This window comes from Engystomops pustulosus, chromosome 11 (genome assembly GCF_040894005.1).
Source record: "Engystomops pustulosus chromosome 11, aEngPut4.maternal, whole genome shotgun sequence".
In the NCBI taxonomy this organism is placed as follows: domain Eukaryota; kingdom Metazoa; phylum Chordata; class Amphibia; order Anura; family Leptodactylidae; genus Engystomops; species Engystomops pustulosus.
Window position 1 is genome coordinate 83,324,050 of NC_092421.1, and position 16,768 is coordinate 83,340,817.

At 42.3% G+C, this 16,768-nt stretch overlaps 1 protein-coding gene and 1 long non-coding RNA gene across 3 annotated transcripts in view; one reads left to right on the forward strand and one right to left on the reverse strand.

Annotated features, from left to right (window-relative positions):
- Window positions 1-6,835: 6,835 nt before the first annotated feature.
- LOC140105913 (uncharacterized) overlaps window positions 6,836-16,768 on the forward strand; it is a 73,086-nt gene continuing 63,153 nt past the window's right edge. Inside the window, exons 1-5 of the long non-coding RNA XR_011850672.1 lie at window positions 6,836-7,223; window positions 8,770-8,990; window positions 14,251-14,440; window positions 15,637-15,704; window positions 16,131-16,250. This is a non-coding gene — a long non-coding RNA (uncharacterized lncRNA). The remainder of the gene's footprint in view (window positions 7,224-8,769; window positions 8,991-14,250; window positions 14,441-15,636; window positions 15,705-16,130; window positions 16,251-16,768) is intronic.
- The window catches only part of PTPRE (protein tyrosine phosphatase receptor type E), a 140,102-nt gene continuing 132,035 nt past the window's right edge, over window positions 8,702-16,768 (reverse strand). For both annotated transcript variants that reach the window (XM_072130039.1, XM_072130040.1), the window contains one exon: window positions 8,702-16,387. In XM_072130039.1, coding sequence (XP_071986140.1) covers window positions 16,313-16,387 — 75 coding nt within the window. In that variant the 3' untranslated portion in view covers window positions 8,702-16,312. The remainder of the gene's footprint in view (window positions 16,388-16,768) is intronic.

Here is a 16,768-nt window from a genome sequence, read left to right on the forward strand (position 1 = left end):
AGAAAAATGGCAGCACTCCGAGATTTCAATGTGGTCAAAAACGTACTATTTTATTCCAGCATGTGCCGTGCAACGTTTCAGCTCCCAAAGCCTGGAGCCTTTTTCAAGCAAAGGTGTATACAACAGTGGTACAATTTATACAGAACATTAAAGGAAGTGACATCATTCGTATTTAGAAACAACAGGTGCAAAGTACAATCAATATACAGTGTTAAAAATGCATATTCATTATGAGCATCAAAATATTGACATAGAGTGTGATCACTGTGCAGTGTATAGACGCTAATAGTCGCTCACCACTAGATAGACTAACGGGTCCATCGGCGTTCCTGACCGTCGACTGCGCATGACAGTCACATGACGGACACGTGAGTGATCACGTGATCGCAGTGAACGTGAGGGGAGAGAGAAAGAGGTCGGCGGACAGCGCGCATGCGTACTAGTAACCTCTATGTCGCTGCCGCCATAATGGATATGGGAACAAAGTGTGGGTAAGTATATGGGAATATATCCCAAGTGCCCCTATATATGTCTAAAGGTGCATGGTTCCAAAGGTACGAGAAGCACCCGAGCCCACAGAATACCTATCCTGGTCTTCTGATGGACACAAATCCACTTTCTGCGACCCTGTCCGGACATAAGTCCAAGGGGTGCATCTTGGGGATAAGGTGGTACTCCTCAAGTAATCCTTTAGCGGAGCCATTATTGCACCTTGCAACTAGCCACAATAATGATGACAATGCCCCTTAAATATAGCATAATCGACCTCTATACCCCATCAGGACCCAATATTGAGACATAATGAACTGGTGAGAGAGTGACGCTTCTTCAACGTGAGATTACGGTGTGGTGCTCATTGTGGAGTGAAATAAACATCTATAAATAAAGGAAAGAAAAATAAGAATTAATCGGCTTGAATCATAATATATGAACACACAAATAATAACAAGTAAATAATAACTTAATAACACCAATGTATTTCTGAAGAGGATGATAGGAGTCGTATCTCGGACACCTATGGGGTCACCCAGTCCTAAGTCACATCGAGGGGTCTGAACTCTATATTGAGCCCTCTAGGTCCTAAAGTATTTAATCTATGGATCCACTCCATTTCTTTTCTGTGTAGCCTCTGGGATCTGTCGCCACCTAGTCTATGTGGTGGGACATGGTCTATTATACGCACCTTCAGTTGAAATTCTCTATGCTTGGCCTCTACACAATGTCTCGAGACCGGTAAGTCCAATCTCCTATCTCGTATTGATTGTCTGTGATTGTTTAATCTCAGTTTCAACTCAGTACTGGTTTCCCCAACGTACCATAAACCACAAGGGCATTCAAGTAGGTAAATCACATAGGATGAGTTGCACGTTAAATAGTGCCTGATAGAATATTCTCTATCAGTGCATGTGTCGATAAATTTGCTGCCTTTTACAATCATTCTGCAATTCACACAGTTAAGGCAGGGAAAACAACCTTTGGTGGCTCGGGATAGAAATGTCTGTGTATTTTTCTTAGCCGTACCCAGATCTGATCTAACAAGGTCATCTTTTAAATTTCTCAGTCGTCTAAATGCAAATAGCGGCGGTTCTTGAAACATGGAAGGGTGTTTAAGACCATTTCTAAGAATAGGCCAATGTTTTCTAATAATGCTGGAGACAGCATGACTAGATTCAGTGAATGTGGAGACAAAGGTAAGTCTGTTGGTGGACGGTTCTCTCATTTTTGTGGCTAGGGTGTCCTTTCTATCCTTTGTTAGTACCCGTCTCTTGTGTTGGGTCAAGATATAAGAGGGATAACCCCTTTGTCGGAACTTACCCTCCATCTCGCCCAACCTGTCATGTAGTTGTGGAGCATTATCCACGATCCTCCTGACACGCAACATTTGACTATATGGTAGTGACCTAATCATACGTCTCGGGTGGCAGCTATCAAATTTCAATAGATTATTCCTGTCAGTCTCCTTGACAAACAGGTCTGTAGAAAAGCCATTATCAGTCAGGGATACCTTGACATCAAGAAATTGCATCTCAGTCTTGGACACAATGTGTGTGAATTTGACAGTAGGGTCAATTTCATTAAGAAACAGATAAAAGTCATCCAACTCTATTTCTGTACCTATCCAAATTGCAAAGATATCATCTATATAACGCCACCATCTGAGAACCTTCTCAAAATGGTGCGATGTATAGATGAATTTCTCCTCCAAGTAACGCATATAAATGTTAGCGTAGGTCGGCGCTACGTTTGAACCCATTGCCGTACCCTGGATTTGAACAAAAAATTGGTCTCTAAAGAGAAAATAATTGCAGGTCAGAATGATCCATAATAGGTTAAGCATAAACTGATTACAGTCATCTGAAAAGTAGGGAGAGATGGATAAAAAATGTTTAACTGCATCGGTACCCCTCTCGTGATCAATCGAAGTGTATAAGCTTGTAACATCGAATGAGACTAGATGTCTATCATCCTCTTCAGAAATACATTGGTGTTATTAAGTTATTATTTACTTGTTATTATTTGTGTGTTCATATATTATGATTCAAGCCGATTAATTCTTATTTTTCTTTCCTTTATTTATAGATGTTTATTTCACTCCACAATGAGCACCACACCGTAATCTCACGTTGAAGAAGCGTCACTCTCTCACCAGTTCATTATGTCTCAATATTGGGTCCTGATGGGGTATAGAGGTCGATTATGCTATATTTAAGGGGCATTGTCATCATTATTGTGGCTAGTTGCAAGGTGCAATAATGGCTCCGCTAAAGGATTACTTGAGGAGTACCACCTTATCCCCAAGATGCACCCCTTGGACTTATGTCCGGACAGGGTCGCAGAAAGTGGATTTGTGTCCATCAGAAGACCAGGATAGGTATTCTGTGGGCTCGGGTGCTTCTCGTACCTTTGGAACCATGCACCTTTAGACATATATAGGGGCACTTGGGATATATTCCCATATACTTACCCACACTTTGTTCCCATATCCATTATGGCGGCAGCGACATAGAGGTTACTAGTACGCATGCGCGCTGTCCGCCGACCTCTTTCTCTCTCCCCTCACGTTCACTGCGATCACGTGATCACTCACGTGTCCGTCATGTGACTGTCATGCGCAGTCGACGGTCAGGAACGCCGATGGACCCGTTAGTCTATCTAGTGGTGAGCGACTATTAGCGTCTATACACTGCACAGTGATCACACTCTATGTCAATATTTTGATGCTCATAATGAATATGCATTTTTAACACTGTATATTGATTGTACTTTGCACCTGTTGTTTCTAAATACGAATGATGTCACTTCCTTTAATGTTCTGTATAAATTGTACCACTGTTGTATACACCTTTGCTTGAAAAAGGCTCCAGGCTTTGGGAGCTGAAACGTTGCACGGCACATGCTGGAATAAAATAGTACGTTTTTGACCACATTGAAATCTCGGAGTGCTGCCATTTTTCTTACTTTATATATATATATATATATATATATATATATATAGGACCAATTTGTCATGCACTGTGCAGCGCTGCGTAATCTGTGCGCTATATACATAAAGGAATTATAGAGATTATGTACATGAAGAAGTAACCAATGAAGCTTCCTATAGAACAACAGCAAGCAGAGATCTAGAAAACTGGGAGGAATTGATACAGAAAGTATATAGTAAAATTCTAGAACTTTTCATTACACAAACTATCAATTGTTTGCTGTAACGTTCTGCACCGTACAGGGTGTGTGACGAGGGCTCATGGGCTGAGACCTCTGCATACACAGGTGAGGTTTGTGGCATATTGCAGAAACCCCCCAACCACTAATAACAGTGGTCGCGGCTATTAACCCGTCCGATGCTGCCAGCGGCATTTAAAATACTGTGGCGCCGCCATCTTGGACATCGCCAACATCATGAGACGTCTTGCATCTTTTGAAGTCCGATGCATGAGATCATTCATTGGGGAGGAGGCGATCAACTTTTGTATTTTTTGAAGCTGTGTTGCAGCAGAAGCCCCTGATTTGGGGTGTTTAGTCTCAGCATCTTGCAGCAGGCGATGAGTTTCCCTACCTGGAATTCTCAGTATGTTCATGTCGTGTGTCCCAGCCAAGAAGGGTCTTATTTCACTGTTTTTAAATCATGAAAACGTTGTAAAGCGCGTTAGTCATGTTCCACTTCAGTGAAAGCAGCCGATTGTACCGTGGGAGATTTTACTAACAAATCTGCAGTTGCACAGGAAATGGTATCGACAAGATCAAGAGGCTTCGTAACATGAAAGTATGGGGAGAAGATGCTGGACTCTGCCTACTGTTTACTGCCATCGCATATTTAGGAATACAGCTTCAGTATCAATGTTAGGCTACATTCACACAACATACACATCCCCATAGACCGGCTGAATGAGCCCTTAGGCCTCATGCACACGACTGTATGATCTTTTCTGTTCTGTATATACGGCTGTATTCTGGCTGTAAATATGGGACGCATTGCACCGAATCCTGTATAAAATACAGTGGGCTGGCAAATGATGGATGGCTGACACAACGCACCTCCCACTGGTTCTGGATACTGCACGTATATACGGCTAAATACGGTGCACAGCCTTATGCAGCACATATTTAGCCCGTATTTTATACGTTCCTATTGACTTCTGTGGGCCGTACGGAGCAGATATACTGTGGAAAATGGGACATGCTCGATATTTTTATACGACTTGCTTACGGGACGGTTGAAAATACTGCCATATACATGGATGGCTGAATTGCCCATTGGAATGCAAGGGACTGTATGACGGACATTTTTATATGGTCGTGTGCATGGGGCCCTAGGCTACATTCACATTGCTGTGTGCCCGCTGTACTGTAGCACACTGCTCACCCCCGCCCCTCTCCATAGAGGAACACAGCGCCGTATGCCAAGAAAAGATAGGACCAGCACCGTACCGCTCATGTAGGGTGCCTTGCGCCCATTGCAGTCTATGGGGGACGTATATAGGCCGTATATACGTCCCCCATATGGCAGTGTGAATGCAGCCTTATACTTTAACATACAGCATATTGTTTACGTTGAGGTTAGGCTAGGGCAGTGGTGGCGAACCTATGGCACGGGTGCCAGAGGTGGCACTCGGAGCCCTCTCTATGGGCACCTGCGCCATCACCCCACCGCAGACTTCGGCAGACAGGACTCAAGGCTTCTTGCAGTCCCAGGCAGCCCAGGACCCTAGAAGGAAGCTACAATGATAACCAAAGCTTTTTCTCCTTCTTTCTACTGTATTGGTGTCCTCAGGTGCCTATACAATGGAAATGTGACAGAGCAGGGAGTAATAAGCTACTGTTTAAATTGTCGCATTGGCACTTTGCGAAAAATATGTGGGTTTTGGATGTAATTTGGGCACTCTGCGTCTAAAAGGTTTGCCATCACTGGGCTAGGGGATGGTGAACCTTTTAGAAACTGAGTTCCCAAACTACAGCCAAAAACGCACTTATTTTTTGTAAAGTGCCAATGCAGCGATTTATTATCACTGCTCTAACAGATTTCCAATACCGTAGAAAGGAGGAGGAGAAATTCAGATTATCTTGTAGAATTGCGTGCCTGAAGCAGTAGCTCCAGTGATATTCCAGCTCTGTTCACACCTACTTATTCCTCTTGGGTTTACAGGCTGCATAGGATGAACGCAGCACATCCTGGGACTGCAGAAGGAGGCCTTGAGTCCTGTCTGGTGAACTCTGGGCTGGGGTGACGGGAAGGAGGCCAACAGAGAGGGCTCTGAGTATTGGGCTATAGGGAGTATAGGGCTATACTGTAACGTGACATTTAGTAGAATATCAAATAACGATAGTCATCAATCATCACGGTCACTCAGGGGGAGCCTGACCCTGATGGATTTCTGTGCATCCACATTCATTGTGACATCTTGTTGCTGTGTTGATGCTCCGTGATAACATTGACAATGCCCCTCTCACTAATCACTGGCCTAAAGAGTCATGTGCAGCACTGGTCTAGTACAAGTCACCACTGAGGCCACTAGCTCAATACATGGAGTGAATAATGTTTTTATTGCTTTTTGTGGTTATCATGATTTTTATCGTAGTTTACATCCCAAAACTGCAGCTTATCTTGCACCAAAGCAATTAGCATCTCCAGATTGATATTTTGAGGGCGCGTTCACACAATGAGTTGCATCACGTTTTTTGATTCGTTTTTGACGCATTCAAAAGGCTTCAGCTTTGATCACATGTTGAAGTAACATTGCGTTTTAGCAAATGCAATGGAAACGCAATGTTACTTCAACATGTGATCGAAGTTGAAGCCTTTGTAATGTGTCAAAAACATATCAAAAGATACAACACAACGCATTGTGTGAACGCGCCCTGAGGTATCTTGGTTTTCTTGTACCAGCAGTGAAACTGATCTATTCTGCTCTTCTATCCGCTCATAAGGCCCCTTCCATACTCGCGTTGCATTTCACATCAGAGTTTGAGCAGGGTGCGATCAGGGTTTGGTCAGTGTCTCCGTTTTTGATGCAATTTCAATGCATTTTTCACGCGCAGAAAATGCGCGTGAAATGGACTCAGGACTGAGCTCTATCTTTTCTATGGCAATTGATGCGTGAAAAACGCATTGCACTTGCAAGTTTCTCAGAGTGCGATGCGTTTTTTGATGCATCTCCATAGACTTGTATGGTGCGTTTTTCACGCGCATGACTTGCAAAAGTAGAGCATGTCGAGATTTAAACGCGCGTTAAAAAAAATGCGCGTGAAAAAAAATGCAGGTCTGAAAAGACCCATTGGTTACAATGGGTCAGAGTGCAATGCAAGTTCTGCGCGTCAAAAGCACGCACAGAAAACGCGTGTGAAAAACGCAAGTGTGAAAGGGGCCTAACAAGGCTAGAAAAACTCCAGTCATCCCACCTGCAATAAGCTTATGTTTTCTTGGTGCACAGGCACATTGGGGGAGATTTATCAGTTTTCTAAGCCGCATGATATATCCGCCCTGTTAATCTCCCCCATTGCAAAATATTTTGATGTAAAATACCTGCTTGAAGTTCATTATATTGGCCACATCCTCTCCAGCCTTTTGTCATCTTCCTATTGCTTGATTTGTTTTGTCTTTACAGTCAGCCATTGTTTCCGCATTGTTTACAGTCACGTCTGTGAGAATGGACCACACTAGGACTTTCTCTAATAGTTTCAGATGGATCCAGTGACTTTAACTGAATATAAAGAAACTGCACCAGGCAAGTTTTGTCATTCATGTGGATGGGACCTAAGGCTGGCTTGCACACGTGGCGTTTTGAACCCGTTTTTGGGCCATTTTTAAGTAGTCCGTTAAAAAAATGCATGCTTTTTAAAAGCGCATCCATTTTTGACCTCTATATGGTTGACGTATATACGGTGTATATATACGTCCCCCATAGACGTCAGTGGGCTCACAGCGCCATACGGAGCGGTACAGTGCGGCACCGTTCTGTAGCCGGGAGAAGGATAAGACATGTCCTATCTTTCCCCGGAATACAGCGCATGCTCCATGGCTCACTATGGAAAGGGGTGGGGGTGAGCGGCACGGTACGGCGGGCACACGTTAGTGTGAATGTAGCCTAAGTCGGTAAGAATAAGGGCACAGATATAAGAGAGAACATAGTAGCTAGAGATCTGCTGCTCACAAACCGTGCAACAGATATGGAGGTTATTGTTGTTTAACCAGTTCTTTATTCTTTGTTGCGCGAAACTTACAGCCACAATATTATGGTGTCCTGCAGCGGAATGTGAGGCTAAATATTTTGATGTAAAATACCTTCTTGAAGTTCATGATATTGGCCACATCCTCTCCAGCCTTTTGTTGTCTTTCCATTGCTTGATTTGTTTTGACTGTCTGGAGACATTAGCATATGTTCACGGGTTCATCAGTTACCCCTCCCTCACCAAATTTAAAGTGAAAGGGGGTGGGGATATGTATCTTATTACTCAAGGGTGTTTCCACACATTGCAAATTCTCCTAAAATATTTACACTCAGGCCATGGTCACATGTTCCACTAGCGTCGTGTTCATAACGTGATGTTAGCGCACGGGGGGCGGGGCTCGGGCCAATCTCGTATCCCTTTGCCGGGAAACGCATGCGATTGATAACCCGATTGCATGCATTCGCCCCCCCCCCCCCTGATGTGCTGCGTCATGTTTTTTTCATGCGTTTTTGACGCATTTCAAAGGCTTCAGTCTTGATCACACGTTTCCACTACATCTGCTAAAACGCAATGTAACCTCAGCATGTGATCAAGGCTTAAGCCTTCGGAATGCGTCAAAAACACATTAAAAAAAGTGGCGCAATCGTGTGAAAGCGGCCTTGAAAATACACTGCAGAAAGCGCAGATGAGTAGTGATACAGCTCTACAAATTTACCGAATATACAATTTTTGCTATACTTTTAATCTCCCATTGATGTGAGTTGTTTTTGTTTTTTCCTTGGAGCTAGTAGAGCTAGATATTATTGTCTGTTTGAGCTTTGAATGTGTTTTATAGGCCAAAAATATAGTAGTTAATTTTTGCATCTGACATTGGGGTAGTGTATTAAAATAATACAGAATCTCCCTGTAATCCTATACACAGATGTGACAGCTGAGCCAAAAGCCCCTGAAAGTTATACCCCCCCCCTTCTTGCCTTTGTGAGTGTTCATCCTCCGCTTCCACCAGGCAATGACTGCACCAACAACACACAAGTAGGAACATATCTGTTTATTTTGTCTGCTTTACAAGGCATCAAATTGCTCATTATGTGTCTTTTACAGGAATTCTGCTCACACCCCACCAGCATTAAAATCACATCATGAGCAAGACCCAAATAACAAATGTAAAAAGAAAACCATTGATGCAAGTCAAAAATATAATACAATATTAAAAAGGCCCATAGAAATCACATGCGAGTCTACGAAGCAAAAATGATGAGACCGGTCCAACCCCCATCTACCGACAATGCGGCTGCCACTGATACAATATGGAGTCATTGCAGGTAAGATTCTTCTGTTTATCCCATAGATTTCCATCATAAAGAAAACTTAGATACAATGTTACAGGTTATAAACACAGGTATCTGCAATGTGCATTCTGTAGCATCTCATACAAACCAAAGTGAGAAGTTAGTCACCCAGTGACCAAAGAATAGCAAAGGATCAGAACAAACATCTAATCACATTCTGGAAGTTTTTGCCATCCCACGCAAAAGCTGCGACTATTTTACAGAACGATCTTCCCTTTTATTTGTCTCCTTGATAGTTCTTCTTATATGATTTTGTGCTTGGAGTAAAAAGTGCCACGTATAAGTTTATAACAGATTTGTACAAACGGACCTCTGGATGTTGGTCATTTACTGTACTCTAGCCTTAGGGTGAAGACACACGTGGTGTTTTTAGGCCGTTTAGTTAAAAAAATAGTTAAAAAACGCATCCGTTTTTGAAAACGCATGCATATTTGTCTGGTTTTTATTGCGCAAATTCAGAAAAAGTGGACAAAAATGCGTGCGTTTTCAAAAAACGGATGAGTTTTTTAACGATCTAAAAACGGCCTAAAAACGCCACTTGTGTCTTCACCCTTAGGCTACATTCACACTGCCGTTGCTCGCCCGTACCGAAGCGGGCAACGGCAGTGCACGGGGAGAGGAGGAGGAGGTGAGCGCAGCTCACCCCTGCCCCTCTCCATAGAGATACATGGCGCTCGGCGCCGTATTACGGGAAAAGATAGGACAGGTCCTATCTTTTTCCCGGGTACGGAGCGGTACGGTGCCGCATGTGTGCTGCATCGTACCGCTCCCGTAGGACGCCGTGCGCCCATTGCCGTCTATGGAGGACGTATATCGGCCGTATATACGTCCTCCATACAGTAGTGTAATGTAGCCTTAGGGTGATGTCACACATGGCGTTTTTAGGTCGTTTTTGGGCCGTTTTTAGTGCATTTTCAGATCGTAAAAACCGCATGCTTTAAAAATGCATCAGTTTTTAATAGAGCAAATTATTTTTAAAAACGGATGCGTTTTTTACAATCTGAAAACTCACTAACTTAAAAACGGCCCAAAAACAGCCTAAAAACGCCATGTGCGACACCCTTAGACCTAAACACTGAGCACTATAAGGAAGACTTATAGTCTATCAGAGAAGACATAAATCTCCCCTCCTCTGCCATATTGGAGAATTTCCTGCCCCCCTTTAGCGTGTCGCAGAGGGAGGGCAGTGGTGTGAACACCTCGTAAATTGGTAGAGACTATAAAAAACCATCCCTGCCAGGTTTAAGCAGGTCCAACCTGGCAGAGATTGTGCCCGCATCTACTGTGGTGGGGGTTTTAACACTGAGTTTTAATAAATTCTCCCCAAACTGTTTTTGAAATTGAACATGTGTTGCTCATTCCTGATCTCAGCATTGAGGCTGCGGTCACAAGTTGCGTTTTGTTTGCATTTAACTCATGCGTTTTAAACAGCTGAAAAGGAGAATTTCCTAATTGCATTGCTGTCAACATTGTGTTTACAAAACATGTGTAAATGTTAACAAAATAATAAGTTAACATTGTGTTAACGCATGTGTTTTGTAAACTCCATGTTGACGTGCGAACACGTTGCAAATTGGTTGCATTTTCATTGTGTTTTAAAACGCATTACAACAGCTGAGGAGAGGTGATTTGCCTAATTAATTACTGTTAACATTTGCATTTACAAAACGCATTGTAAACACAATGTTAACATATGTTTTGTTAACACAGATGTCATTGTCGCGTTAACAAATGTAAATAGTAATGTAATTAGGCAAATCACCTCTCCTCAGCTTTTGTAAAAGCAATGAAAATGCAAACAAAGCGCAACGTGTGAATGCGCCCTAAAAGAGCAGGAACATCCCTTCTGTGTCACAGCCCCTGCAATGCCTCTAGGCTCCGTTCACACGTTGTATTTACATTACATTTATTGTATGTTAACATAGTAAACTGAATGCGACCCCAGCGTTACTGCTGCGGCACCCCTGTGCAGGGAACTGTAGTACAGTCATAAGCTGCGGTGTTGTAGCTTCCTGCAGAACCTGTGGCTCCACCAATCAGTCACCACTCTTCTTTCTCAGGTTTGGTTGGGATCTAAAAGTCATTTTTTTAACATTATCAGATAGGGTTAACCCCTAATACTAGTAACAGAGGGTAAGTGCCAGTACCTAGTGGTGTCATCCAAAATAACCTCTATATTTTGCAATAAATATATATTTTAATAATCTCTATAAGAATTATGTTACAGTATTGTACAATATCTTTTAAAGCGTCACTGCATAGATACAGAAAGCACAGTCATGTAACATGTTTTACACCTAACCCTATAGTCATGCAAGAAAAGTACCGAAAAAAAAAAATGCCTAAAGAATACAGACATGGGGTGTAAAGGGGATGAGAATAAAATCCATATGTTGTGCTCTTCATCCACATAGATCATAATGGGGGATTTTTAATAAATAATGTATATATTTTCTCTAGTTTTTATCTAATAGCATAGACCAGTCCTCATGGCGATGCACAGGTAGCAAAAGAACAAGAATTAGAAATGGTATATGGGGGTTTATTAGAGATTTTACTCCCTAACACTCCCATCCCCTACATATTATGTACTGGTGGAACCAGATATGTCATTAAATTTCCATTATATTCCTTATATCACTCATCTGAGGCCGCATTCACGCTTAGTGTTTGGGATTTGGAAGAACAATTCAAAGACTGGCGGGAGGCTTGACCTGATTGCATTGTGTTAACATTTAGTTAACATTAAGTTTAACACAATAAAACAGGTCAAGCTCCTGCCTGCAGCCTTTGAATTGCACTTCAAAACGCAATTCAAATGCTAGGTGTGAACGCGGCCTATGGATAGACACAGGGCGCCTTCCCATGTGGCGTTTTCAACACACTTTTAAACGCATTTAAATCGAAAGTGGGAGGGGCTTTGGCCAAAACGCATACCCGTTTGCAATGAAACGCATGCGTTTCAGGCTGACCCCCCCCCCCCCACTTGCGTTTTGAATGCGTTTAAAGACCCAACGAAAACGCTAAGTGGGAAGGCACCCACTGGCTCCATCAAGACCTGCTTCTACTGTGGAAGGTAAAGAGCAAGGTCTGAATTTAACTCTAAGGCTACATGCACACCCCCGTGTGCCCGCCGCACCGTAGCACGGCAGGCACACGGCAGCGCGGGGAGAGGAGGAGGAAGTGAGCGCAGCTCACCCCCGCCCCTCTCCATAGCGATCTATGGCCACGGCGCCGTAATACGGGAAAAGATAGGTCATGTCCTATCTGTTCCCGGGCTACGGAGTAGTACGGTGCCGCACGTGTGCTGCACCGTACCGCTTCCGTAGGGCGCCGCGAGCCCATAGAAGTGTATGGGGGACGTATATCGCTGCGTCGGTCGTATATACGTCCCCCATACTGTAGTGTGAATGCACCCTAACTTAATGGTTTCCAGTCACATCATTAAATGGCAGCGGCAAACTTCTTGTGCCTTCCTGCAACTTTTACCTTCTGTGCTTTTCTCCAAATGTAATAATATTATTTTATCAGTAATCTATATTATTTTCAAAGTCCTGTGATCCATTATTTTCTCCACTCACATAATTTGCTGATTGTTGATTACGATTAGTAGAACTTTTCTGTTGTTGATACAATTGTATGTCCGTTATAGATTTCTATTGTACAAAATATACATATATATGTCTTTGTTTTTCAGAATAAATATACCAATATAGAGTTGAAGAACATATGAACATACCGAGTGATAAGGCTGTGTTCACACGTAGCATTAACATTGTGTTAAAATTCCAGTTACATATTGTTTACACATTCACTATGGGCTAAAGTAATCAGGGCTTGTATGGCAGTTTTCTGGTATACAAGACTTGAACTGCATCCAGGAATTGTGCCGATTGGACCAGCGTGGAGTGAAGGTGGGAACGAGCATCGGTTTAGTGCAACAGCGTGGGGTGTTTCTGCCCTGTTCAGGTGCAATTCTACACCAGAGGCGCCCAGCACAGCACAGCTGCCCCTCAGGGGGCCAGAACGGTGGGACGACAAGTGCCAGGGGGCAGGGCTAGCGCACTTGGCGCCATCATATGATAACTTTGTATCAACACATAATGCAAAAACAATACTAATGCAATAGAACAGGGTGAAGCGCCTCCCTTCAGCCTTTGATTTGTATTTCCAAATGCAATTCAAACACTACGTGTGAATGTGGCCTAAAATGACACAATTTTGGCACATTTTTGACTGTTAGCACCTCCTGATATCTTCTCCAATCAAACACCACATAAGTCATATGACTAGATACCCATGTGGGGCTTCATGAGGAGCTAGGATTTAAAATATTTTCTTAACTGGATCATATTAAGACAGAACAATATTTATCTCAGCATTTCTGCAACAGAACTTTAAAACAAAATTGAAAATTATTAATATATTCATCATCATATATACAGGATTAGTTTGTAAAAATTTAAACATTTCTCTCTTGCCATATATATTTTTTTTCTTGTTGACTTTTAGTTGTTCTGGTTGTGGGAGGTCAGACTGGATCACTACAATCTGCCTCTGCCCTTCTTCAGATAGTTTTATATTTCAGTATTGTAAACTCTATTTGAAGTTACTACTTCACACTGCTGTGCTCTTCGCTCTCTGCATTGAGCTGCTCCATTCAGCCAATGGTTGAATACCACTGTAGCCACTCAGAATAAGGAATAGAAATCCATTGCAGAGAGCTAAGAGCTCAACAGTTTGAGAAAACACCCCCTGTGCTCTTGGAGAAGCTACAATCCAGGGATATATATACACTTTTCACATTACTGCTGTTACTAACAACATACACAAAGGTCTGATTACACAGATCTCCTATTCATTAGGAGCTGTACACATCCATACATAATGAGCTCCCTCTAGTGGTGGCTTCAGACTGTAAAAACAGCATCAGAACTCTTTGCAGATGGTTCATGACACATGACTGAATATATGGCTTTATTAATTTAGGCTTCGACTACATGTATAAAATACTGTCTGGCTAAACTTTCTGCAAACACATAGATCCCAAGAACTGTAAGCATTTATCCCGCCCGTGGATTGTACAGATACACATAGATTCTTTATTATATAAAATAGTACATAAAGTGATTTAATGTAACACTTCACCTTTTATAGACACTTACTAGAGAAATGCTTATATATCACTTTCCTAATACGTTATTCCAGAAAATGATCCTTTTTGCCCTCACAGGGTCCTGACGAGCTCTAACATTTCCAAGACAAGTGTGAATGCATCCCCTACCCTCGAGCAGTATAGCATCTATGAGACTGACCATCATTCATTTACCTGGACCCCAGAACCATGATTACTTGCCCAGTCACAACATCTTTAAAAATGTTAAAAGAGAGACCCATCAAATCTGAGAATTTGCATGTTTTTGGTAAGTAATTGTATACACCTTTAGAAAAGCATTTGGTTCCTCTTTTATTCGTTCAAGAAATTTTAAAAAGCTGACTACTGCGTGTTACCATTCAGGGCCATGTCCCTGCATAGCCAAAGGGCAGTTTAACATGACCATTGTCGGCCTTGTGTCCTGTTTCACGGACCGACTGCAGTCCCATGGATTGGACTCCATGCATCATAGTGATGCTTAATGCACAGAGTCCCTGCTTCACCACAGAACTGCTTTACAAACTGATCAGGAAGCTGTTTAGCAGGAAAGGAGGGGCTCCTTGCATTATATATCGCTATGATGCCTGTAGTCATGTCCTCGGCACTGTGGTCAGTTTGCGAAACAGGACACTGCACGGTCCGTGACTGTCCCTACACCCACTTTACAAGGGCAGTTTCTAGGGGGAATTAACAGAGGAGTTGCAGGAACAGAGATATAAGAAAATATGCTTCATAGTAAACCAGTTTTTTTGATAGTAACTATTGTTGTAATGGTTCTATAGGTAACAGCCTGGCCCTCCTATTAGTCATTCATGTTGTTATTACCAGGTTGTGGTGGCTTTCCTGCCATCCTGAAACTGTAAGTCTCAGCATCACCATCATGATCATCATGACCTCAACATGACCATCATCATAAGATACACAGACTTCCTTGCAGCTCGGCTGATAATGCATCAGTGGATAATAGGAGCAGGTTTTAGAATAACCATGCACCCCCATTGCACTTTAGTACAAACCATAAATATAGCCGTCGCCTATAGCATCTCATTTTAAAGGAAACCTACCATTTGATTTCATGCATTATGACTCAAACATACCTTGAGAATGCTGTAGCTACACTGATGCAGAAACATATCTTGTTTAATCCCTGTGCTGATTAGTTTTGCTGATAAAACAGATATAACATTATGATACTGAAGCTCTGTCACTTCTATGGCTGCTCCAGCACTTGTTTCCACGTGTCCTAGCACGCAAGTTTTTCTCTGCAGGAGATGATGATGCAATCACTCTTCTCACTGCCAGACAGAATAATCAATTGCTGCACCATCCCCCAGATGCTGTGTATGAGTGATCCAGCTCAGGTTGATTAGTTATGCTTGACTAACCTCCATTTGTAATTACAAACTCAGTGTTGATGCTGACCCAGCTTTCCCAAGGTCCTGAATGTTATAATTGTTTTTTCAGAAAAACCACTCAGCTCAGGGATTTACCAAGATCTGATCCTGCGTCAGTGTAGCTACAGCATTCACAAGGTATGTTTGCTTCATAATGCATCAAATCACATGGTAGGTTTCCTTTTATAAGGCAGTGACCCGATTGTCTGCTATGGACAACCAGCTTCTTTTCTGGCCTATTCTAAATGCTAAAAATAGGGCAGATAATATAAGGAAATTGCTGTATGATATATTATTTAAAAAAAAGTGTCTCCAATGGGACCTAAAGCTCGGAGAACCTTTGATATTTTTGACAATAGGAGGAACGCTTAAGTTGCAGCATAATATTCAGACACTATACAAAGAAGACATTCCACCCCCATCACATGTTCTTATTTATGCCATAACAATAAAAAAAGTGGCGTATAAGAAAATGTGTGGTTCTCTAATATACATGCCGTATAGTAAATAAATAAATATATACATAACTTTACATCTATCTGCTATCTCCTTCACACCCGGAAGGTTTTTCTATAGGAATCTGTATGTCGCACCATTCCAGATGTAAAACCGAGAAGCTCTGAGCAGTTTGTTATTTGGTAGCAGAGAAAAATACAAAAAGCAGAAGACCAGAAACAAGATACGGTAAGTTAACAACAAAATATATCCTATGAGTTAGTTCTGTGTATAAATCGGGCTCAAGTCCTTCACTTGAAATTGGCGTAATCTGAAAATATGTCAATAAAGTCTTGTACCACTTTGTAGCAGAATTCATACTGTTCCTGCAAAAAGAGAAAAGGCCCAAATCAGTGAATCATACAAGTGATGCGGCTTTTAAAACTGTTTTCATTAAAGGTTTCATTCTGGTTGACTTATGTTTCACAACCAAACATGTAAACTCAGCGTAAGGATAGGTCATTAAAGGGGATGTCCAGTCACACCAAGTTATCCCGTATTTACAGTATAGGGGCTAACTTGCTGATTTGTGGGAGTCTCAGGGGAGGGATCCCACACCACAAAATAATGGAGCGGCAGATCTGACATGATTGCTGCCTGTCCATTCACTGTCTGTTGAACTGACGGAGACAGCTGAATACGACGTTCTTCATCTACAACGCACCAGTGGGTTCCCACTGAAGACCTGTGGGGGTCTCATTACTTAG